The sequence below is a fragment of the Diadema antillarum genome, unplaced genomic scaffold (genome assembly GCF_040938485.1).
Source record: "Diadema antillarum isolate AM-2024a unplaced genomic scaffold, OU_Dant_1.0 scf00000157, whole genome shotgun sequence".
In the NCBI taxonomy this organism is placed as follows: Eukaryota; Metazoa; Echinodermata; class Echinoidea; order Diadematoida; family Diadematidae; genus Diadema; species Diadema antillarum.
The window spans coordinates 629094-655728 of record NW_027271046.1 but is presented as its reverse complement, the minus strand read 5'-3'; the positions used below and the strand labels follow the sequence as shown (position 1 = coordinate 655728).

Genomic DNA, 26635 nt, shown 5'->3' with positions numbered 1-26635 from the left:
TCCTCCAACCCTTCCCAAAATAAGAAGAAGAAGAAGAAGAAGAAATTGAAGAAGAAAAAAATCCCAAAAATATACTCTCAAGTTATGATTGACAATAGGGTGAACCTTCAGCAACAATATATGGAATATGTTTTTACATTGAATACAGCTCAGGCATCCAATCAAACTAATAAATAGAAGTACTGCATATCTACTATTTTATCATACAAATTAGCAGTGCCTATCGCAAGGTATGGACAATATACAACTGGTTATTTTACACTTATTTTTTTAAGGATTAAAAAAAACCTGACACTTTCATCATAGCATAGTACTTGTCATAGATGGTTGTTAACCTGTGTTACAAGCTTGACATAATTCGCAATTTTACAGCAAACATACTGCATTTTTTGCACACTGCCAAAACGCCAAACAATACACAACTAAAATTCACCTTCATCCATCACTGTAAGGCTATTTCCCAATACTAATACCAAGTTTGCATTTCACTCTCTGTAATGGTCTAGATTCAGCATTTATCACCATTAAGTACAATTTATATGAATTTATCTAGCTAGGGTACCACAAGTGAGATCAATTTGGTTTTAGCCACTTGCTGAAATCGGAAATCTGTCATCCATAATCAAATATTACAAAACGCAACTTAGTATTACTGAGAGCAAGTCAGATTAGGCCTAAAACAAGTCTGGGACTTCATATGGCAGAGTCACGTAGGTCCAAATGATATACTTTAATTGACATATTAAAAGGGTATCCTATATCATTACAAAGGAAGTGTCTAGTGCACTGATCTTGTAGCTGTGACCCATTACTGCTCATGGCTCCAATATGGGGCTCAGAAACACAAATAGGGTGATGAGGATGTTGTCGTGGTGAGGAAGGCATCACTGTAACACCTCACAACTTGTGACTCGTGGAGGGGCCAAGGGTCAAACTCTTCTGCAAGAGGCGCGGTGTGAGAGGAGTTCTTCGAGCAAGCGGTGACAAAGCCTGTGGAAGAGCAATGGGGATGACATCAAAGTTACATGAAGTTGCAGAAAGTCACAGCTACCCCAACATGCAAACACACACACACACACATACACATACGCGTCTATGGTGGAAATTGAGGACCTGTTTTACCCATAAGAATTTACCACATAACCGAGGAATTGTGTGTCAGTAAGACTCTTGTCAACCGAGGACTCATTCATATATTACCATCCAACCGAGTACTTATTACAGTAATGCTAATCGAGAACCTACAAACATGTACCCCTACATGCAAAAACAGACCGTTTGGAAGGGTCTGCATACCAAGGACGTCCTTGGTTCTCTGTGTGTCCTCGGTTTAAATGTAAAGTTCGTATGTCTGTCCTCGTTTTACACCATGGGTAAGTGCACACACACACACACACACACACACACACACACACGCAATGTCACATATTTTTAACCATTCGTTAAACAAACCAGACCAGATTTGTGAACAAATTTAATTTTCACCAATCACAGGTCTGCCAACATTCCCACATCCAAATCAGGGAGATTCCACACAGCCATCAGGGAGATATCTGTGTGTTACATGCATTTCAAGGGGCGAAAATAATTCCCAAATCAGGGAGATTTTAACCCTAAAAAGGCCGGGGGGGGGGGGGGGGGGGGTTGAATCAACTATTTTTCGCGACTACTCCGCCGCGCGAAATTTTTTGACTGCGCCGTTCGCTGACTTTTTACTTTCAAGTCTCGCGCACCTTTTGACACCATTTTTGCGAAAATCGCGCATACCGTTACGACGCTGCATGATGTTTTATACATGCCTGTCAGACCGAAAATGGCTCAAAAACGTGATTTTGTGTATAAAGTCTATGTAAATGGAGTTTTCTCTTCTTATTCATAAAGATATGATTATTTTCACTTTCATATGCTGAAACTAATTGATTTTAGCATAATTATGCTTGAAATAGGTCCTGTCATAAATTTTGCGGAAAAAAAAATGATAAAACAAAAGGTCGAAAAAACAGAGAAATACATTAGAAATTCATAAAACAATAAAATACTTAAGAAATTGATTTTGATACCAAATTTTTTTTCATGTACATTGTTAGGAATGCTACAAAGAATGTTTTCACAAAAAATTAGGATTCTAGGAGCTTTAATTTCTGATTTAGAGCAAAATGTATGATTTTATGGATATATTAGCATAATTAATCATTATGACGAAAATTTCCATTTCTTTTTGTATAGCTTGCTAGAATACGCCACAGGTAATGCACGTGCCAAATTTTATGGCGATTGCGCGATCGACGGCCAAGATCTCGGGGGGGGGGGGGTTGAATCAACCCCTCCCCGGCCACAGAACGCCCAAAAAAGCCCGGCCTGGTTAGGGTTAATATTCTCTTATTCAGACATGAACAGATTTTGACATTTTCAGGGAGACTCCTGCAGAATCATGGAGACTTGGCAGCTCTGCAATCAAATAACTGAGTTGGTTTTCTTTGTAACACATAAATATCCTGCGGGAAAAGGTAGTTTGAATAAGTTCTGTAAGCTGAAAGCATAAGATTTTGTACAGGTTAAAAAAAAAAAATCAATGAAAGCAGTACAGAGTGTAGGTCATTTGTCTTTTTCAAAATATCAAACATGTGCAATCTTATTATAGTACAATGAATTCCTAAAATGATAAAACAACCAAGAGTAAGATAGCTATTCGAAGGTGTCATAAAGACAAATAACCATTACTGCCAGACATTCTGGAGAAAGCATAAAAGTAAACAAACTAGGTCTGCAACAAGATGTATGCCACTCTATGTTAACGTCAATCCTCACATTTAAAGCCAAATCAAGCACACAGAGAACTGCCAACCCAAGTTTGTGTAATGATGATACTGACCAACATTACTGCTTCATTTGAACAAAAGGCACTTCAGTCTTGCATTTTTTCCCTGTTATAATTTGATTTAAAATGACCTAACTGTTGTTTGTTTCACTTGACCCTTTTTCAATGAATATGAATTTGAAGTGCTGATCCCCTTTAGAACCATACCATACCTCAGGGCTGCACACTAACCCATGTTTTCTACTGGTCCGAGCAGTCTGTTGGACCGGTAGGTACCCAGTTTTTCAAAATTTTACTGGTCCATTCCTGAAAAAGTTACTAGTCCGACAGTGATTTTTACTGGTCAGGGACCGTCGGACCAGTGCCAGTGTGCAGCAGTGCATACCTTGAGGGTCATGGTGCCAGCTAGCCGAGAGCCCATCTTCTCAAACTGCTGCGGTGTCATGTTCTCGCCGGTCACCATGGGACTGAAGGTGGACGACACACTGGACACGGCCTTCTGGATGGACCGACGAGGCGTCTTGTTGAAGGAGAATGTCCGGGTCACCTTCTTTGTGGCTCTCTTGGCAGCACTGCAGTTTGAAAACAGCCGGATGTATTGAATATCATCTGATGCTGTTCATTTTGGTGATATCGCCGGCCCCCCCAAAAAAATCCATGTCTACACTACAGTTTATTCACTTATGGTAACTGAAATTGTGATTGCTTCAACCTGAACAAGAATGATATGTCACAGTAGCATGCATGAAAGCCAACTGAATCTAACTGACTGAATCACCATACAAGTACTTTGCTGCTGGGGTGTCACTAAAGCTATGCTCATCTCATAAGGGTGTCTTGTTGGCTTACGTGTCTGAGGTTCAAAGGGAGTGTGATAATTCTAATGTCAGTGACCCACAATTCAGCAGTAATTATGCAATACTGCTAGTGCCTGCTGTGGGATGCATTTATATGTGTGTCTAACTTGGAGCAATCATAAATGATACTTGTTAAAGGGGCATTCCAGACGATTTTCATAATTTCACATCATGTAGTACATAAATCAACAGCTCCGTGTATAGATTCGTAGAATTTATTGTGGTCCTTGAGCAGAGAAACCAATAAAATGATATTCTTCAACAAATTACACTGAACAGTGTTGATGACATCAGAGCCTCACATATTCCAGAAATGCAGCAGTGTAATTCCATTACAATACCGCTTGCTCAACAAGTTCACCTGTGAAGAATCTATGCATGCCGACTTCTTTTGTTCTGCTTCCTTGAGCCCCAACTCATGCATTCTTCTGGTGAGGCTGCCATGTCATCATCCTTGTTCATTGCAGTTTGTTATAAATTTTGAAAACATTCTCATTCCTCATCCCAATCACTATAAAGTCGGAAACTCTGTACTCAGTTTAACTAATTTGTAGTTGTTCAAATGTAAAAGTCTGAAAATCATCTGGAGGTCTCCTTTAAGTCAGATGCAAGAATAGAATAACAGTCGTAATTTTATTGTGACATCCTGGGAAAATTAGCCGAGATATTTACTGAAGTGCCCAAGAGGCTAGGCTATCTCCTCATTCCTGCACGAAAAGGGGTAGAAAGGCACATATTGTATAGGCATGGATATGATTGGATGAGTGTACTACTCGTACAATGAGATGCTTTAAAGGGTGTGTACAGCTCTGGTCGAGGTGAGGATTTAGCTTATAATGTTTTGCGAGATATTCAGAAACTACTCTATGAGATGTCAAAGAGCATGCAATTCTAAGGGGTACCAAAAGTTTATTTGATGAAAATCGGTTTTGAAATGGCTGTGATATCCAAAAACAAGGTGAAACAAAGAGATCCTAATAAAAGGCGTGGCCTGTCGCCTTTTATTATTATCACTTTCTTGGATATCTCGGCCATTTGAAAACCAATTTTCATCAAATAAACGTTGAATCCTTCTTAAAATTACATGCTCTTTCATATTTCATACTAGGTTTCTCATTATCTCATTCAGGAATGTTCAAAACATGAATTCCCACCTCAACCAGTACTGTACAGTCCCTTTAACTCTAAAAAGACTGGGGGAGGGGGGCTTTTTGGGACCCCCTTGACATTTTTCACAATAAATCCATAACGTAACAATCTCGCCCCGCGACGTTTCATGACTTTTTTCTTTAAAGTCTTGCGCAACTTTTGAGACCAAATTCGCGACGCCCAGGTTTGTGGTTCTGAAGTCACGCAATATTTTGTAAATGCATGTCAGACCCGAAATTGCTCAAAAACGTGATTTCATGTACAAATCCAACGCAAATTACGTTTCTAACCAAAGTTCATAAATGTATCATTATTTTTACTTTTGCTGATTAAAATCACTTAATTTCATGTTGTTTATGATCGGAATAGTGTCACCGATGATTTCCCTCGAAATAAACAAAATGTCGAAAACAGTGAAATACAAAAAACTGCTAATTTTTGGTCTAGGTACTCTTCTTAGGATTCTTATTGAATGTACATCAAAAAAATGGCGGTATCGAAATTTTTTTCTTATGCATTTTATTGTTTATTAAATTTCTTATGTATTTCTGTTTTTTTACTTTTTTTTTTTTTTTTGTCAAAATTTGCCGCAGAAACTTTTTAAAGCGTAATCAGGCTAAAATAAATCATTATCAGCCATTGAAAGTAAAAACATTTATCTCCATATGAATTAATTGCAAAAACACAATTCACATTGGATTTGTACACAAAATCATGTTTTTGAGCAATTTTTGGGTCGACGAATTTTATTCAAAGGGGCGTGCTTCAGAACGGTATGCCCGGGAGCGACAAATAAGGTCTCAAATGTTGCGCGATACTTGAAAGAAAAAAGTCCAAAATGTCGTGGCGAGAGCATCACGCCTTGCGGAATAATCACGTGAGCTTGAGGGGGAGGGGGGCACAATGCCCCCCCCCCCCCCCCCCCCCCCCCCCCGGTGGGAATAGGGTTAAAGGACAAGTTCACCTTCATAAACATAAGGATTGAGAGAATGCAACAATATTAGTAGAACACATCACTGAAAGTTTGAGGAAAATTGGACAATCGATGCAAAAGTTATGAATTTTTAAAATTTTTGTGTTGGAACCGCTGGATGAGGAGACTACTACAGCTTGTGAGTCATATGCGTACAACAGTATAAAGAAAATGTAAAGAAAATTCAACATATTTTCACTTTTTTCACATAATAAAAGAGCACTTGACTTGCCTCTTTCTAAAGGCAGGGGGAATAATATTACCCATAACATTTGTCGGTAACGAGTTGGGGGAATGTGTACTTTTTTCAAAAGATGAAATTTTGTGAAATTCTCTTTATATTTTCCTTATATTGTTGTACGCATGGGACATCTAAGTTATTCACACACTGCAGTAGTCTTCTCATCCAGCGGTTACTGCACAAAAACTTCAAAAATTCATAACTTTTGAACGGATTGTCCGATTTTCCTCAAACTTTCAATGATGTGTTCTACTAATATTGCTACATTCTCTCAATCCTTATGTTTATGAAGGTGAACTTGTCCTTTAAGGTCGTACGACTGGTAAATTGTGGCAAAGTTGTGTAGTGTGCGACGGCCTTTAGGCAGAGATATAAAATCTAAGGCACCATACCGAACAGCCTTATTCTTGCGACTGACGTCAAAATCACTCTTGGACAGTTCAAGGTCCTCTGGGGAGATCTTCAACAGGAAGTTTTCCTAGGAAAAAAAAGAAGAAGAAAATAATGGAGGTTACAAACTAGCATCCACAGACAGCATGATGGTAAGAAGACTGATGTGATTTTGATTTTAAGACAGCTAGGAATCATAAGTGGCCAAGTGGCTTACTATGTGTATTATGCAAACTTGAAATCAACTGCAACTATCTATAGAAATGGGCTCCGATCTAGTTGCATGATCAGAATATAGGAAGTTGTGATATAATCCAAATCAAGAAATAAAAAGTATCTTTGATATCAGCCAAACAGATTTGTTCATTTTTAAACTGCAATATCCCATGCCATTGGGTCCCCTCCCCAGACCCCCCCCCCCATTTTTTTTTTTTTTTTTTTTTTTTTTTTTTTTTTTTTTTTTTTTGCTCGTCCATAGAATACACAGCTGACAATGATTTAACCTTGAATAAAGTTCTTCAAGTGAAAGCTTCATATTCTCTGTCTTGTCAGGACCTGAAGCGATACCAAAGTCTATCAATTAAGCAGCCTTTTGCAGAATTGGAAAGACTTGGCTGCTCTGCTATACAAGGGCTGCCAACATTCATACATTCAAAGCAGAAAGGTTTCAGACAGGTTTCAGGAAGACACTCCTGTATGATGTGCATTTCAGAAGGCGATATCGAGTGTCAAATCTAAGAGGTTTTTATATTCTTCCGTTTGGACAAGAAATACAGTCAACTCTGCACAAGTCTAAGGCACAAAAATTGGCTGGGTTGATGAAAACAAAAAGTTCTAATTCACATGCATAACTGTATGCGAGTTACTCCTCTTTACACGCAGAAGTCAAATGTCACCTAATGTCCCGTCTAAACTGACCGACGCAGAGTTGACTGTATTTGATACTTTGGTAAGTCTTCCGGCAGAATCAGACAGACTAATTGGTAGGTCTACTTTACCAAAGTCATTTTGGGTCAAGGAGAAAAGGGGAAATGCATGTTTAGGAAAACAATGAAATAAAGGGAAAGTTGAGCAGCCTTGATGTGTATACTTACAGCATCAGTCTTGCAGGTGGTGTTGGCCATGTGTTGGCAGAGTGTCTTTAGCCACTCCGTCTTACTTGACTCCTCGCTGGCCACGGCAAACATGTAGAGGCGGTCCGTTCTCTCCAGGACGTCCACAGGCGGTTTACACAGCAGGGCGAAGGCATTGTGGCACTCTGTCATACAATTACACAAGGTTGATTAGAGGCAGAGATTGTTACATTCTATCATGTAAAGCAACATCTGAAGGGGTGTTTCACCAAAAATGTAAGTCAATCTTAAAAGATGAAATCAACTTAAAATTATGGTATGTTCTGTGTGTCTCCAATGATATCTTAGCTTTCTAACGAAAGTGAAAATTTAGGAGATATTGACATACAACCTTTCGCATACCAAATAAAATAAGTGATTAAGGAATTTTTCTGTATATTTTGGTAACAATTTGAGGTGGACTCTGAAAACATTAAAGAAAACTGAACAGGAAAACCAATGGCATATCATAATTTTAAGTTTATCTTTACTTTGAAGATCAACTTGGTAGCAGAACTCAAAAAGGAGATTGCATTGGGAGGAATCTTTAATAAAAAAGGCTTACTGTAGCTCAAACTAACAACTCCCTGACTTATATCTAAATGTAACATATCACTATATTCAGTTACACTGGAACAATTATGCAAGGAGGAATTGTGTGATCTTGTTTATCTTAAATGCAACTGGAACATGCTTTTGGAGAAGATTTAAAGAACAGTTGCACTTTCTGAACTTTTAGTAGAGATCATCAAACTTGAGACAGAACTACCACCACCCCCACCCCCCAAAAAAAGAGTGCATAAACATCTGAGGAACTAAAGGGAGAGAGGATGACTGCTCACTAGTGTGAAGCCGTGTACAGTGGACTCCCGCTATAATGAAGTCCTCGGGACCGGCAGTTTTCTTACGTTATATCGAAACTTTGTTAAAACCGAATAAACAATTTTAAAAATGGATAATGTTACGGCCCGAATTATTACTTCGTTATAACCATGTTCGTTATAACGGGAGTGCATTGGACATAGATACTAAATTGGTTCAGTGAGATAATTGCATACCTTCCGTCTCGTTGATGTCCAGCACTCTTCTGATGTAGGAGAGTGAGAGGAGCTCGATGTGTTTAAACATCTTCTGTGATGTCTTACTGTTAGCATGCCTGGCCCGCTTCTTGCAGATCTGCACATGAATACATAAAAAAGAAAAACCCAATTTGACGAGGGACATAAAAATGCAGATTTATTTCCTATGGAAGCAGTTCATGGGGTGCGGCAACTGTGGTGGACTTTTAAAGAGTTACGCGGGCAAGGAACCTCATCTAATTGAGTGTCAAAGTGATGGTATCACAGTCTTTTGTCTGAGCATGGTTAGCAATTGTTGTGTTCACAGATAGTTGGGCTAGATAAGGTTGTTTAGAACCAGTTTCTATGGCAATGAATGGCTATGACATCACACTTCAGTTCTCTTTTTGATGCCCTGAAGTGGTGGGTGCTACAAAGAGAGTGACTGTAACTTTAACTAGACAGAAAAGTTCATTGACATCTCTAGGACACAGAGTCACAGTTAGCAGTGTTGAAATTGATTTGATCTGTTCAACTGATTTCACAAGGTGATGGAATGAGATGACATCTCGTGGGTTGAAAAAAAAAGAAGAAGATCTTCAAGAATATAATGTGCTAAAAATAAAAAACTGTATACAAATGTTACACATTTTCAATAACTTGATTTGGATAGGTGAACTGCTTGTGAACATTTAGTAAACATGCTCAGTGTATCCTATCACAAATCCACATGCATCACCAGCGGTTCTCAAGATGCACTGTCCAACTTTATCAACCAAAGAAGCAAAGCACTCATGGCACCAGCAAATATGAGTAAAGTTCACACTGGCAAGGTTTCAGGGTGCTACATAAGCACTTGCCCGATTGCCGGGGCAAGTGAAAATCAAATTTGGGCAAGGGTTTTTGAACAATAAGAACAAATGCTTGCCTGAATTGGGCAAGCAAAAAGTTTTGAAGCCACCTTTTTTACACTTTTTGGACCCCCCCCCCCAAACCCACAAAGTCAACCATACTGAAGCCAAAAGATAATGGCTGTTATTTCATTTCAGCAACTTTCCAACAAATACGTGAAGAAGCCCCAATGCAATGCAACGGCAACACTTGATTGGACCAAGTTTCCAATGTGTTTAAGCATGCAAATCAATGTGTGCTGTTTATTCCAATGATTGTATTTTACTAAGCCATTGACTAACATATGATTTTGGTATTATTTCCTTATATTTTGAACTTTCTTTTCGGGCAAGTGTTTTGCGGCAAATATGAAAATCTGCTTGCCTGACTGGGGAAGTGGTAAAATAAAGTTATGTAGCACCCTGGGTTTTAGCTGCTAGCTTGCGAAAGTTGACAAATCTTTGACACCCTTTATATGCTGCTCTATGTCAATTCGCATTACAATGTACAAAATTTGTCAATAATAGTTCATTGTACAACTTACATTAACAGCGTCATTTTTATACACATAATTGCAATAACTTCATAAACTGCATGTCAAAAGAAATTTTTATTACTACTGCCATTTGTACTTATTTCTTTGGTTTCCTAAAATGTGTGGGAAGCTGAGTGAAACAAAGCTCTAACCTCAAGTGTGTCTGAGAAAAGGAACATTGTGATACAGATGCCCTTCTCGCTGAAAGTGTCCCCTTTTCCGATCTCACTGACGTCGATCTTGGTAACGAACTGCCGATGGGCTGACAGCAGATCTGGTGGGACCCCCTCTATGTCATTCATGATGTCAAACATCTGGGTGTGTCCTTCTGTCTTGCGCTTGTCCTCGTTGATTTGTCTGCCAAAAGCATGGTAAGATTGTTGTTTGTCATACACATTGGACTTTGGTTAACTGATAGAAGAGTTACTTTTATGCAAACTTCGACTCCTGCATTCAAGACATGCCTGACTCAGTGATCAAAAGTTCATGGATCACCATCACATCAGATACAAAGGACTTGAAAAAGTTTGTCACTTACTGTTTAAGACATACAAATTTGGTTAATACCATGACATGTCCCAACAGAGGACTTGCCTTGCACATTGAGGGTGCTGCCTTTACTCATGTTGCAGTCTTCTGCTGACAAAACCCTGGAAGTACTTACGTTTAGTTCACCAGAAGGTGGTTTTTGTAACAGAATGAGTCAAAAACAATATTTCTACTTCTTCTGCACATTGCAATGGATAGAACAGCCTGAAGAACTGCCATCTGTAATGGAACCAACTCCTTCGAGCAGAACAGACAACAGAACGAGGAGGTAAAATGCAGAAGAAAGGAGCGTCCTGAACATCCTTGAAGCCGCACCGATCCTAAACTCCCATGCGAAACCTGCACACGTCTCTTTCACCGCTGGCTTGGTCTCCAAAGTCACTTTTGACGTAAACATCAGTCAAGGAGACAGTATAGATTCTGACAAATCTAATGCTCAGATACAGGCTGGGGCCGACTACGATGATTACAACGGATGTTTTATAAATTATTATGACATTTCCCGTCAGGGCAGAGGTATAAATCTAAATCAAATCAGGGTGTGAGTATTTGAACCTATCCATAGTCTTGAATTTACTTTCAAGCTATCTCATGTTACTATCTCTTAATTTGAGCGTTGGACTCCTTTGCACACATACACTGTAGATAAAGGCTAGTACTGTTAGGGTGAGTATTGACCATCTTTGGGGACTTACTCTGTGACCTTCTTGAGGGCATCCAAGCCTTGTTTGAGGTGGGTGTAGTCTGAGTGGGTCTCTGGAGTTCTCTTCCATAGGTCTGAGAGGAGGAGAATCATGCTAGGGAGCCTCTGGACTGGTCTTATCAGGAGCTCTGTCAGGGATTGCCGTCCGCACTCTGGTCTGCTTTGGCAGATCTTGGGGTGTCATGGGAGCAAAAATTCACAAAGATGATTGTCATAAATTCACAAAGATGATGGTCAAAAAAAATAACAAAAACAATATAAAATTAATTTTAATGAAGACTGGCCTTTTCAGTACCAGGAATTAAAAACTGGAGTTGGTCTGCACAGCATTTTTAGAAATGAGAACAGGTCAGGGTTTCAAAAAGAGGTTGGTGTAAGTACAAAGGAAGGAACAGGCAGATGTAGGGAAATATGGTAGACAGGGCTACAAACATTTACACATCAAAATCAGGGAGATTCCAAAGAGCAATCAGGGAGATACCTATATGTGTTACACACATATCAATAGGTGAAAACAATTCCCAGATTGGGGAGGCTTGTTTATTTTCTTGTGAGGACATAAAGAAGTTTTAATGGGAGGTCTTGTAGAACCAGGAAGATCTGTCAGCTGCAGGTGGGGTGCTTTGAACATGAGAGTAAAAGGGAGAGAAGAGACTGGCATGGAAAAAACAAACAAACCCAGAAGGATAATGATGTGACTGGCAAATGATTGGCATGCACAAGACTTGGAAAAATTGAGGCAGCATTTGCTTTGTTCCATGACTACTGAATAGAAGGAGGATATGAAATGACTGGGTATATGCAGAAAAAGAAACCAGTAGCAGTATAGAAACCAGCATGCAGAGCATGTAGCTGCCAAATGAGGAAAGAGAAATGGGCAAGAAAGGAGATCCTTCAAAGGTGGGTGTGGTGAATGATATGACAATGATGATGAAGACAAAACGTTCAGCTGTTATTGGCCCCAGCTGGGGCTGGGGTGAGAGGTAACATATAAACAACACACATATTAGCTCAGCACTTAAAAGAAATTTTCATGCATGGCTGTTGTAGCCTTGCTATCCAGCGATGAAATCAAGTAGGCAACAGAGAGAAAAATTTCTCTAAAAGTCTAAAAATCAAAAAGAAAATAACAAAGTAATGACCTTTCACATACACAACTTACTCAGAAATGTACAGCATTTGCGTGACTTTGTCTTCTCATATTTTTTTCTTGATTTTCTCAAGAAAAACACACAGCACAAACTTAATACAAGAATTACATGCACTGCAAAAAATCTCACCTTGAGAAAGGCATGGAATCTGGGCTTCTGCTTGTCACACTGAACAACCGTCTGCTTGGCAAGCTCGAAGAAATTCACAAACTGAGGGTACGCCTTGCTCATGTCTGTACTCTGTGATATTAGACCAACATCACACATGCTCAGCGAATGGCCTATAAATACATTTGCTGCCAGAAAGTAAGATAAAATTTCCTATCTTTCATCACATGATCTTGTTTCTGAAGGCAACATTCAATGTAACTGATTTGGAAAATGGCTCTAAAAGAGTGATTTCACATTCAAACACATCACCAACATCTCTGCCTCACATGTGTAAATATGCTTTCCAAATATCATAAAACATTTCCATTGGTGAGATTATGGCCTTGTTCATCAAAGTGTACTGTTGCATCATTAAGTTACTGAGAGGCAGAGGGATGTTGAAATCTAAGACTCTGGACAGTACTTATTCCCTTCTGCTTCAAAACTGATGAAATAATTGGGTTTCCACAGCATACTTCATGATTCAGAGAGAAAATTTGAGGGAATTGCTTTCAATTGACAGAATCGGTGGATAGCCCTTACATGTTTGACGATGATTTGACCCAGGCTCTTGTCATCTGAGTAGTCGTCCAGGAGGGCCTGAATGTCGTCCTTCAACCGGCAGTGGACGGCGTAGATGTCTGGGATGCGGTTGAAGATGGTTTTTATGTCCTCCTGGGGTAAGAGGGCACCCCCTGTCTGCTCCTTTTCCAGTGGCTCTTTGAATACCTGAACAAGAGCAGGATTAAAGTTCATCAGAGATCTTAAAGGGATAATATAGTATTAGTTGAGGTTAGGATTCAGCTTTTAACTTTTGCGAGACACTTTATAAATTGTTAAAGAACATACAATTCTAAGAGGACTTCAGAGTTTAGTTGGTGAAAATCGGTTTTGAAATGGCTAAGATATCCAAAATCAAAGTAAAACAAATCAATCCTAATAAAAGGTGGGTCCCACCAAGACAATTTGTTCTTTATATCAGATATTTTGTTATATCAGTAGTCCATGAACGATACAAAATTAAGGAAATAAGTACATTGGGATCGGAGAAATTAATTTGTTATATCAGGTATTTGGTTATATCAGATCTCTTTATATCGTGTTTCCACTGTATTGAGAGTCTGGTTAGCATGCCCTACTATTACAGGAGTGACACATTAACTCACAGTGATGATTGTGTCCAGGATTTTGACATAGTTGATCTCTGTCTGGAGAAGCTCCATCAGGGTCATGTGACGTTTGGAGAGAGGTTGGGCAGGTGGCGCCTTCTTCGGCGTCTCTGTCTCCATTGGTGTACATGGATCAACTGTCGGTTATCGAAGAAAAAACACCAAAATACAAACAAACAAACATGTTACACTCCATTCTAGAATTGATGCCATCATTGTTACTTAGACACCATGAGGATCATGATTTCAGGCAATTTTCTTCCAGATAGAAAGGAGTCAAGCTATGCAAATTCAGTGTATATCGATCATTTGGAAATAAGAAACAAACTCAAGCGCTCTCAAATAAGACACGTTCAAAATGCTCAATTCAAAATGATTTGTGTCATACAAGAAGAAAATGTGTGGATGTGCAGCTTACAGAACCTCACTTGGAAGAGTTGTTTTTCTTGTTTTTGTTTGTTTGTTTGTTTGTTTGTTTTTTTTTTTTGGGGGGGGGGCAAAGTGAACACATGACTTCAAATAAGTTGGATGTCTCCATGTATGTTAAATATTTTGACCATAGAAAAGAACAACAACAACAAAAGAAGATACTGGCCTACATGAACAAACAGGCTTTATTAACAGTTTCAATTACACACAAAAAATGCAAATTTGTGACCTTAGCTGCTTTAAAAGTAATTCTAAGTCCACACCTGCACGTGCAGACGAGCACTCTGGCGTCTGGCTGGCATCCAGGATGGACGAGGCAGAGATGGACATACAGCTGGCACTCTCGGCAAAGCTTGACCGTCTCTTCTGGGGAGGCAGGGGGGACTCCAGGCTGTCCGTCTCACTGCTGAGGGCGGCGATGCTCTGCTTCAGCCGCCGCTTGCGACTTGACTTCGAGCCGCTGAAGATCATGGTTGGTGTGCCTTGTATTGAGGCTGGCGTGGAGACCTGATGATAGATGCGTGATGAGAGTATGAGAAAAGAGAGAGAGATAGAGAGAGAGAGAGAGACAAAACGAAGGGAAGAATACATGCATCAGAGTGATATCGATGAGGCTAATAGTAGAAATATTAGAAATACTGAAAACTAGCAACAGGTATTACTATCAAAGTGGAAATTCTGTGGATTTCTTGGTAAATATGAAGGTAGACAATTTCCTAACAAGGTAATACACGAAAGTCAACAATTCAAAAATGAAAGGTTGACCTTTGTCATTTTCATTAAGGGTTATCCTTCTCGTCCACCCCTCCCACAAATAGTGATAGTTAAAGAAATAGAGATTCTTAATCATTTTGATACTATGTCACATTTCCTCTTTTGAAGAAAATCTAATCTAGTGTTACATGCTGTATCATGAATCTAGTGGATAGACTTGTGCAGACATGCAAGTTGATGCCCACTTCTTTTTCACATTTTATTTCTTATTTCTTTTTTATTCTTTTTTATTATGAAAAATAAATGGAGAAGGTAGAAAAGAGTGTGCCCAAAACCCAACACATGTGTTCACATCTGATAAGTAAGACTGATATCCTTATAACTTACAATCCTGAAGGTGTACAAGCCTTCCTCTGCTCTGGCATCCATCTGAATGCTGGCCCAGAACCACTGTGAGGGATATATGAAAACACACATCATTTTTCATCCATTCATTGTTCTGATGTAGTCCTACGTGATCACTCGTAAGAAATTTCACTTTCTAACTTTGTAGCTTTCTTGTATGATACTTGACTCAATCGCTGAAATCAAGTTACTTAATGTCACATTTTCTGTGATCAGAATCACACACACAGTTTTAAAATTGGAATGTGTCAGACTTCCTCACTGATTCTCATGAGATATACTCTTTCAACCTCACTATCGCAAATCTTGTGTGAGCGAAATCTACTGCGACTCAACTGACCAAAAAAAAAAAAAAAAGCTCCAACTTTTGCGGTATCTGATTTGCATAGAAGTAAAGAATAATCTCAGAGCTTAGCAGTTGAATTTCAACTTATTCTGAGATGGAATCTATCAAAGGTAATTTTGCCCTCTTGTTAAATCTAACTGAGAAGTAGTGAAGCAGACACTCGCAGGTTATTTTTGAATACATCAAGAATGTCATTGTGAATCCTTGCAAACTTGGTGTATGCCATCCCTAAAATGTTATTGTTCTGCCAAGCAGCATTAGAATTGTCTATGTCACTAAATTTCCATTTCAATAATTGAAGTACTGGCGCAAACTGATAGAAGTACAAGAAATCAATGGACAGTAAAGCAAATGTATTGCCTCTTGCCATTTTTTGTTGTGTAAATGTGTCTTGCCTTTATGCAGTGCAGGAATTACATTACCTCTTGCTTGACTAGTTTGATGTTCTTGGAATAATCCAAGAGTTGCTCTGGAACGGTGTTCTCATCCACCACTATGTGAGTGCAGGAATCATCAGCTACAGAGACTACACTTCCACCTGTCCATCACAGAAAATCAAGATCAGTTTTTAACAGTTAATACAGTTGATGCAATGTTCTGGAACACATGTTCTGGAACACAGAAATGTAATAGATGCATGCTAATTGACACTCAGACAGACAATAGATACAGTGAAAGAGGGAGGGGAAGGAGAAAAACACAAGTTTACAGCAAGCAAAAGGCAGAGAGAGAAAGAAAGTAGATACAAATCTCTGGGTAATGAATGTGGTCTGCACAAGCAAAACTTTGTGCTAAGGTAACAGCTTAAAAAATCCTTTCCATTGAAAAACATTTGATTTCCCTGAGAAACCCTTAGAATGCAAATAAATTAACAGAAAATTACATAATGCAGAATTTAATGCATGAGTGATGGCAGACAAATAGCAAAATGCTATGTAGTCAAAGTCATTTATCATGTCTGCACCTACAAAGAATGGTCATGGTCACATACTGTATATGCCATATATTTCGCGAGTCTAAATTTTGCGAATCGAGACTTCCCGACAATGTCGCGAGTGGTTAAATTCGCGATCGTGGAGTCCTATATAACTGAACGGAGAAATGTTTACGCATACGTCACATTCATATCAGGACCAGAGTCAATATTTTTGCATGTTTTTAATTTCGCGAATAGCAGCTGACTCGCAAAATTCGCGAAAATAAAAACCTCGCGAAATATTCGGCATATACAGTACATGTCTACTAAACCATGCATAGCGCTTCTTTCTTTGCACTTCACTTGCACTGGACATGTCACTTCTTGTGATCTTTTTCTTGGAGGATGATTTATTACTTCATGATTTTACTCAACACACATCTAGGATATATTTGAAAGCACACAATCAGTCAAAGAACTTGAATTTCTCCTAAAACAAACAAACAAACAAACAAACAAACAAACAAACATGACTACTGATAATCACAGTGTAAAGCTCACCTTGTGTTTGTGTGATTTCTTCCATGTGCCTCTGCTCTTCCTCTGAAAAGCCAACGAAGCCGATGGTACAGCCAAAGAAAGGTGGCATCTTATACTTCAGCTGTGCAATCACAAAAACACAAGAATATATTATTCAGTAATCTGTACATACTGATGCATTCAAACAAACAGACATCATTTGGCCTCAATGTCTGACAATGCTATGAGCATCTCATTTTATGTGCCTAATTCTATTCTGCTTTAAATGTTGACATTTGCTTTGCTTTAGTTGGTTGTTGCTGGGACAGGCAAGTCTCAATCAAAATTTTAGAAGCTTCGGGTTGTCGAGGATATTTGTGATGGATGTTTGGATAGGACTACACTCCAAAAGAAGACTGAGCTAAGGGATCTGCCTCTCTGATGGTATTAATGGAACAAACATTCACAAACCTAATGAAATACTTTGCGAATTCAAGCATCAACCATTTTCTAAAATCAATCTAATGTAATAAAGTCCCGGTGCTGGAGATTGTGTATCTCAAGTTGACAATGTTTATGATGTAGGGCCTATGTCCTTGAATGTTTTTGAATGTTGTGGGTCTAGGGCAATTACCCCCTGGGCAATTAATCCGGACCCTTCCCCTGGCCCTATTCCTAATCCTAACCCTAATCCAAACTCCTAACCCTAAGCCTAACCCTAACCCTAATTTTTACTCTAACCTTACCACTAACCAGTATTTAGCCGGGGGTAATTGCCCTGATACGGTTCTGTCAGTCAAAGATTCATAAGCTAAGTTTTTGTTCCCACTAAGAAGCAGATCATTAAAAAACAAAACAAAACAAAATGAAAATTTCATCCTAAAATGTGAGCACACACTTACACTTGTTTTGCTAACATCCTTATCTTACACCAGCATTGGAGGGATTTGTACACTCTTTTAAAAAGCTGCCTTATCCTTTCACGATGATGACTTTGGAAAATTGGAGATCCAAAATCATCATCTTGTCAGCGAGGGAACGAGAAACTGACCAGAAAAGTACATAGTTTAAAAGTGAAACAAATATTTGTCAGAATCATTCGAACAACACTGCTACAAAAATGCATGGCTTTGATGAAAATTTCCAACCAAAAAGGAACCTCTGAATTCATTCATATCAATCAATGCTTATCTGCTCATCAATTTATACAAAAAACCTTTGCCAAAGTCAAAATCAAAATTTAAAAAAAGAAGGAAAAGGAGAGAGATTTTCACAGTATCCAACAGTTCTTGCAAACAAGACAACTAGACTGCAAGCATTTGATCTGTATGTAATTAAAATGCTTTACAAGTGTTTTTCTCCCACTGACACATCAGTATGGTTTAAAGTTTTCCATCCCGGTCAAAACACTGGTATTACTCACCATTTCCTCCGATGTCGCAGTGCAGTCCTCCTGGTTTCTCCTCTCCCATGTGGCCTGGATCCACTCGGACGTCATGATGGGTGTCCCGAGGCTGACCGCAACCTACATCAAAGTGGCCGAAACAGTGTCTGTTTATTATCAGGACCTTGACTTCACCTTAAAGGGACTGTACAGTACTGGTTGAGGTGAGGATGTAGCTTGTAACGTTTTGTGAGATATTTAGAACCACACTATGAAATGTTAAAGAGCATACAATTCTAAGGGGAATCAAGTTTATTTGATGAAAATCGGTTTTGAAATGACTGAGATATATACAAACAAGGAAAAACAAAGAGATCCTAATAAAAGTCGTGGCCTGTCAATTCAATTAGGATCACTTTTTTTTTATACCTCAGCCATTTCAAGGCCAATTTTCATCAAATAAATGTTGAATCCTCCTTGAAATTACATGCCCTTTCACATTTCATAAGAGGTTTCTCATTATCTCACAGAATAAAAAAAATGTTATAAACCTGAATCATCACCTCAACCAGTATTGTACAGTCCCAGGGGCGGATCCAGGGAGGACCACAACCGGCGCACGCCCCCCCCCCTTTATTTTTTGTTGAAACAAAAGAAATAAAAAGAAAAAAATGGGGGGAGGGGTGCGTGCGCCCCCCTTTATTTTTGTAAACACGCCCCCTCTTTACGAAATTCCTGGATCCGCCCCTGCAGTCCCTTTAAGTCATCTTACTTGGGGTTACTGCATCACTAGCAGCAGGCCAGTCATTTCAATCTGTGCATCACCACATTTGTACCATTGAAATTGCTATTTTCGAAGCAAGATCAGGAGACAGTACATTACAACTGTGTCATTTCATATAATTGCGGAATTACGCCTTAAATGACCTCAAAGGTTAATGAAAGCAGAAGCAAAATAGGGGCCTTTGACAACCATACCAGAAAAATGCAAAGTACACAAGAATGAAAATAGGCAGGCTAGGAGTAGTACTGAGATGCTTGTTGTGTGGTGCCACACTCACCCTGTACTTTTCACTGTTGGTGGAGTTTGCCACTAGGTGAGTGATGCGGGGACCATAGTCCCTGCGAATGCTGCCCCCCATGTTGTGGACGGCCACCACCAGTCTCTTCAGCTCAGCCTTGTCCAGGAAGCCTGTGAAGCAGATCACCAGCTTGTCCATGTGACGGCAGAACAGTGGCCTGGTCACGCAGGGCAGGTGCTGGAAAAACGACAAAATCAAAGCCAGCATGAAGGATGCAACAAAATAAAACAAAACAAAACAAAACAAAAACCCCACACAAATAAAACAACAGTAGCAGCAACAACAATAACTACCACAACAATAACAACAACAAAACCTTCTGTAAGGTGTTACACATCTTCAGTGAGAACACCATACATTGGCTACATCCAAAATGAACTGGCAAAAATAGTCCAACATTGTGGTGGTCCAGCCTACAGACCTACAAATGGCATGCATGACAATAAGAATAAGGCCTTATCTGCTGTGATCCGTGCTATGATGTTTCCTTCCAAGCAGAAAGCTATCCCAGCCCTTTAAGTTCACTGCATATCTAATACTGGAAAAAGATAATAGAGGGAACTTTTTGAATTTATTATACGGACCCCACTAGCCTTATAACAAAGAGAAATTTACAGCAATTTGCTAATTTGAGACAAAAACAGAAATTGTCAAACATGTTGCCAATTTAAAAATCGATTCCAAATTTAAAATTTAGATGCTTTTTAAAATGCAGGAACGAAAACAATCATAGATGAACAAAGGATTTATGTGAAGGAGATTATTTTTTTCAAACCCTACTTCTACCAACAATGCAATAATTTATAATAAAGTAATCAAAGAAAAAACCTAATACAAACCACCAAACCACAGGACTGTATCTGAGACATAAAATATAGCATTAGGTAACGTAATTAAGACTGTGAGATCAATCTTTTGGATCAATGTCACCAGAGAATGAAGACCTGTACCTCCTCTGTTGCGGCACTCTGTATTATTGCAGTGGGTCCCAGGACACGTAGGTCATTCTTGGTAAGGAGCTGAAACGTCTCTCCTTCAAACTCGGGGAGGACGAATACAGTTTCCACCGGCTCATGCTTGGTGGACAAATACTCCTGGCCAGTGTCTGAGAACACATATGGCATCTTCATTTTCTGTCAAGAGAAGAGAGAGAAAACATAATAAATTGTATGGTGTTTTTGAGGAGACAGTGATCAAATAAAAAATCAACACATTCCAGTGTCATTCATGTGATATTGGCGTCGATGTACATGAAAGGTAGTAGCATCATTTCAACAAAATAACCACAAATTATGTGGGGGGGGGGGGGGGGAATTTAATAGTACATTAGAATAAAATCAGTGTTCAACTCGCTGCAGGATATCAGAGGAATTTGCCTCCCAAAATATCTTACCCTGCGAAGCTGCAGTTATCGTGTTCAATGATAAACAAAAATCATATCATATAATCATGCGAAAATGACAAATATGTATACTGTACATCACAAGTTATTGACTGTGTGGTTTCATTTATGCACAATACAGTTTGACAGCAGGATGAGAGACAGTTCTTACAATTGAAACTTACTTGTAATGCTTGGTGAAGTTGTGTGTGTTTGCTAAGTTGATCTCCAATCAGACAAAATCTGACATCCACTGCCATCATTGGCCCTGCCAAGGGTAATGAAATTATTCCAGGTTATAAGGTGGAAATAACATTTCAGACATTGAGACTTCATCAGGCATGTAAAGTGGAAATGTGAAAACTTCATTTAAATTCTATATTGACATTCTGTGCTGATAAACATACATTGTATTTCAACTAGACTCGGTCAGTACAGAAATATATATCCAGCCCAACCAAATTTCTGATCAGGCAAATATCACGTAATCGGTAATATCATTAAATCTGAACGTCTAAATATCAAGTACTCACTGCAGTGCAGCCATGCAGGACATACCAGAACAATGAATGTTTGCTATTGTTCAGTACAAGCTGGGCATATATAGTACGAGCTAAAGAGTGAAACTGGGGGGTGTTCCACCAAGTTAGTCAGCGCTGACAAGTTGTCAGTCTCTGACAATAATCATAGTAACAGTCAGTGACCAGAGCATCTCAGCCAATCAAAACCAAGGATTTTGCTGAAATTGTCAGCGCTGACTAAATTGATGAAACACCCCCCTGATCTCTGAGTCTTGCCACCTCTTAACATTCTTATGTCTGAAACTTCCTATTACATGCAAGAAAACATTGTAATAAAATCTGGGGGGGGGGGGGGGGGGTGTTTCATGAAACTTTTTGTCAGTGATTTACACCGACAACTGTTAAAAGCTACTGAAATCCTTGCGTCTGATTGGCTGATAGCAAATTTAATATATGTATATTTCAAACAGTTTGGAGCTGCACTTGTTGCAGCTTCCATTGAAGTAAAATCTGACAACTGACTGGTTGTAGCCATCACTGTCACTGTTGCAATGATGGTTACATGCTGTCATTGCAAGCTGTAATTTTTGTAAAAATCCTGTTCAAAACAGGTCCAGGCAGAAGGAAAATGAAGAGGAAGCTGCTCTGAAGCTCTTTCTGGATTAACTTTCCAAGATAAAACATCATTAATTCAGATGTTGCTGTCATGTTTGGATAGTTGAGTTCACCCACCTAATCTTGTTGTATCATTGATGGTACTGGTGCTCATACCACTGCAGCTCAGCTGGGATTGGGTAATCTCGTGAGTTCCGGCCATAGTTGTTGATGGTTCCAAGTAGCTGTTTGTGTGTGTACTCTGTCTGTGAATGCTGCTCTGCGCTATTTCTCTGATTCCTTACCTTTTTTTTTTTAGATGCGACCATAAGCTTCCTTCCTACAGCAGCCAAGAGCTATGAAGTCATGGTTCCTACACAAACACAGATCAATTGCTTGTTGTAATTTCACACATGCTTTTAATTCCTGTTTGGAGATATTTAGAAGATATTTCACATTAGTGAAGGCTATATAAACTGTGAGTAAAAGCTGTAATTTTTGCACCAAGGGCAAGTCCAAGATAAGGTCCCCTCAGAAGGCAAAATTTCATCTTTGCTCAATATTGACATGTTTGGTATCATTTTGAAGGTTATGAGTTGAAGTTTTGATTTCCATGGAGGAAAAAATGATATTATGTAAGTTTATGCAAATTTCAAGGGCTTCATTTGCATAGATGTGAAACACAGCGTTACGTATGGGACATTTATAAAAATTCATATTAATTCAAAGGAAAGCAAATGATATTTGATTTATATGTGGACATAAGAAGTTCATCAAATAGTTTAACTTGGTATAAAAATTTAGGGATTATGCAAATGATTATGCAAATTAGCTCGTGTCCTATCATGAGATGTCCCATACGTAACAAATTGAGGTCATTTTTTTAGGTTTTTTCTGAAATTGCTTAGGTTATTTTTATGCCCTTTTGGAAAGTTCTAATTTATTGTTTAGAGAAATTAAATACCATAGAAAAAAGAAAAGACAGTAAAAGAAATATATTCTATTAGGCATTGAAATAATGTTACGTGTGGGACAAATGCGTTACGTATGGGACATCCTCATACATATTGCATGTGAATGCATGTAGCTAGCTGGGAAGGTCTCTCAGTACACAAATGGTCAATCATCCTGAAGAAAGCATCCCAACTTTGTAGCTACTTTTTGAGTTATAGACACTTGAAACAATGCATGTACTTGACTGAACAATTTTCAGAAAGGGGAGGGGAAAATGGCAAAATACACAATGAAAAATCAGCATTAAAGGGATGGCATAGTTTTTGTAGAAATGGGGATTCAGTTTTCAACATTTAATGAGATGATTGGAAACCAATTATATGAATTACTAAAGAGCATACAATCCTAAGACTAGAGGTATTCAAAGTTTATGTGATGGAGATCCAATTTGAAATGGTTGTTATAAATAAATATATAAAGTAAAATGATTCCTTTTTATTGCAAGTGATACACAGATTGTCCTTATTCAGTTTCAATAGTAGCCACGACAAAATTCATGGGTATACATACTGAGGTGTGACTCGAATCAATGACCTGACTGCTAGACAGACATCATACATTGTATATCTACTCTATCACTGGGGTTCCACGCAGCAGGTATTGCTTATTTATTACAATTAATATTTCTTGTGTCAAGTCGTTTTTTATTGAAACTAAATGGCAAACTGCCCTCCATCAATGGAAGTAAACACTTTAAACTATTCAATTTTTCAGTAGTAACTATCCTGATAAAAATAGGCCATGTAAAACATACTCAGGTTGGTCATAAAAAATATAGAATATGATTAAATATGATTATGATGGTAAATATATGGGGAATATTGTTCACTTGTCAATCTGGAACAGCATTTGAGTAATTTCAACTGATTCTACCTCAATAATTATGCAAAAATTTGTTTATGGGTATTTTGCAAAATTATTTTGCAAAATACCCATATAAACTTGGTTCTCCACACACTAAACGAATGGGGGACAAAGGGCACGCATACTCAGGTTGGTCATAAGAATATAAAAATATGATTGAATATGATTATGATGGTGAATATTCGTGGAATATTGTTTCCTTGACAATCTGGATCAGTATTTGAGTAGTTTCAACTGATTTTACTTCAATAATTATGCAATATACCCATAAACATGGTTCTTCACACACTAAATGAATGGGGGACAAACTGTCCCATACGTAACTGTCCCATACGTAACACGTCATGTCTGTCTTTAATTAGAACCTGTAATTAGAGCTTTTTTCCTACTGACATGAAACTTACCTGTGATAATCTTGAGTATTGTGACTTTCATCACAGTGAGTTACAAGTTGTAGAATAAAATACTTTCAGAGAGTTTTGAGGTTGAAAAAAATGTTCAAAAAAACAAAAGTTTTCTGGTCCCATACGTAACGGCACATATTTTCTCTTCTAGAATATAATTGTCAAGGTCATTTTTCTCAATTTTTTACATGTTTATACTTCTCCTAGATATCAATCACCATGATGAAGTTCAATACGATCAAAGGCCATTAACACTATTTTTCAGGTCATGAAAGTCTCTGAATGTCCCATACGTAACGCGCGCATTATCTTGGACTTGCCCCCAAGCAAGCTGCCCATATCTCTGAGTTGACCATAATGCCATCAAAAATTTGACCACCAGTTACATGTAAAACCTATCCTTTATCTGCAGTTGAATTTTGGCATGGCAGGTCAATAGGTCTGGACCTTGGTGCTGGTTTTTTACCAATATTTTTGCCAATGAGGAAGTAGACATTTTTGCACGAATTGCTTTATAGCGATTTGACACAAAGGTTATTGTTGGTGGACTATTTGCCTGTCTGTTCACTCTGCAAATAAATGCGATCAAGATCAGGTGGTGATATTTTTACATGATTGTTTAATACGCGGTCCAACAGTGACTCGTGAAATAATTGGCATATATTTGTGAAATTCAATCCCTCGTGACAACAAACAGCTTCTGTTGTGTATACATGTAACCTTTAGTTAGTAGGCCTACTACCACAGTAGATTCTATCAGTTTGACATGATATTGATAACTCAATGAATAGATGGACATCAGGACGGTGATGTGTGTGTGCTGAACCCCACTAATGTTAAACAACAACAACAATCAACATACAACAACAAAATCTGTCTGTCTAGAGGATTGCTGTTTTTTTATTATTTTCTATTTTTTACTTTTACAGCTTTCCTCCATAGAAAGGAAGGGATTCTGAGAAGCCAGACGCATCTGCAATCTGGTGGGCTACATGAAGTAAACTTGTCTACATTATGTAGATTCCATAGCTTGACTGAAAGATCGGTCTGCGTCTGACTGTGTAGCAACTCTATTTTGTCATCAGATTGGGGATACATGTTCCGCAGAGACTATGTCTGGCTTCATACGAATCCCCTCACCTATTAACACCTGCTGTTTAACACTCTTTATGATAAAAAAAAAAACTTCTCCGGACAGACGGACTTTTCTGTCAAGGCAATACAAATAGCTGAAAAAAACAGTCAACACACAATATGATATGATCTTTTATGATTATGGATAATGCGTGGAATGACACTTTATATCTTCAATCCCCACAGATCTCAGGATAGTTCATCAATAAAAGCATATAGCTAACTTAGATGCCAAGTTCAAAAAATTTTTATGAGTGAGATTTTCATGATTCAGCATCTCGGCACGCGCGCATGTGCATGAGCGAGGGAGCGAAGCGACTGAGTGAGGGGAGGGGTGTGTCCGCCCTTCAACGGTAGGGAGCTTTTTCAATTTTTAGCTCTTATGGTGCAAGCTGGTGCATACTTAAGTGACTATTTTTCACTTATAAAGTTTGAAAGACAAAAGGGAAAGATGCCTTCAATTGCAACTCTCACTTTCCTTTAAGGTATGCTCCCAATGCGTGAGAAAAATGGGTGTCATGCATGAGATCGTGAGACAGACCCTAAATGCTTGAGTCTCACCAAGGAGCTGTTTGAAGCTCCTTGGTCTCACTCACAACGCAACGCGTGAGACTTGGTAGCTCTGTAAAAAGGAGCGGAGGGACTCAACTTCAACAATGACCAGGCACGCTCACTAACCTGGAAACATTGAACTGCTCAGTCCATTACTTGAATATGAGACCATTCTGAATCAAATTTTCACACAATATAATGTACTCTTAAATGAATCCCACAAGGATTGGAACAATCATCCCCCAGCATTCCCCAGGCCATGATCTATGTGATGATGATATGGCTTCCGTTCAGACCAGCGGTGCAGTGCAGTGTAAACATTGTCATTGGTAGGTAGTGTGCACGACACAGCCACAGGTTCCATGTTTAGTATACTACTCAGTACTAGGTCTAGTAGCTGCGCAACACGATCGCGGGCACGATGTACGATACTCCTTGCCTGCTTTTCCATCTCAGAAATTTATGTGATGGCTTGAAACTTGAAGAAAAACTGCGTAGTAATGATATCACAGGAATTCAAAGGTTCATAAGAACAAGAAACCAACACTATACTCACCGAACTACCATGAAAGAAAATAGTAAAAAGCTTCAATCACAAAATTTCGCACGGCCATGTTTCCACATTCAAAC

At 38.7% G+C, this 26635-nt stretch overlaps 1 protein-coding gene across 1 annotated transcript; it reads right to left on the bottom strand.

Moving 5' to 3' along the window:
- Positions 1 to 866: 866 nt before the first annotated feature.
- On the bottom strand, positions 867 to 26635 carry LOC139722123 (protein ECT2-like). Its single transcript, XM_071633442.1, has 20 exons — positions 26562 to 26635; positions 22176 to 22410; positions 21108 to 21190; positions 20492 to 20674; positions 19521 to 19718; positions 18499 to 18600; positions 17118 to 17217; positions 16063 to 16178; positions 15277 to 15339; positions 14439 to 14682; positions 13744 to 13883; positions 13121 to 13306; positions 12557 to 12667; positions 11269 to 11447; positions 10177 to 10381; positions 8599 to 8716; positions 7523 to 7686; positions 6431 to 6516; positions 3204 to 3390; positions 867 to 990 (listed from the first exon to the last, which is right to left on the bottom strand). The coding sequence occupies exons 2-20, from the start codon at positions 22258 to 22260 to the stop codon at positions 898 to 900; spliced, it is 2643 nt and encodes an 880-aa protein (XP_071489543.1). The 5' UTR covers positions 22261 to 22410; positions 26562 to 26635; the 3' UTR covers positions 867 to 897.

Excerpts from the sequence above, each read along its gene's own strand:
- LOC139722123 (XM_071633442.1), bottom strand. The coding sequence starts at position 22,260 with ATGGCCGGAACTCACGAGATTACCCAATCCCAGCTGAGCTGCAGTGGT. Across the intron at positions 19,719-20,491 it reads AGAGTGCCGCAACAGAGGAG|CACCTGCCCTGCGTGACCAG; the intron begins GTACAGGTCTTC and ends TCGTTTTTCCAG. Across the intron at positions 14,683-15,276 it reads GCTTGTACACCTTCAGGATT|GTCTCCACGCCAGCCTCAAT; the intron begins GTAAGTTATAAG and ends ATCTATCATCAG.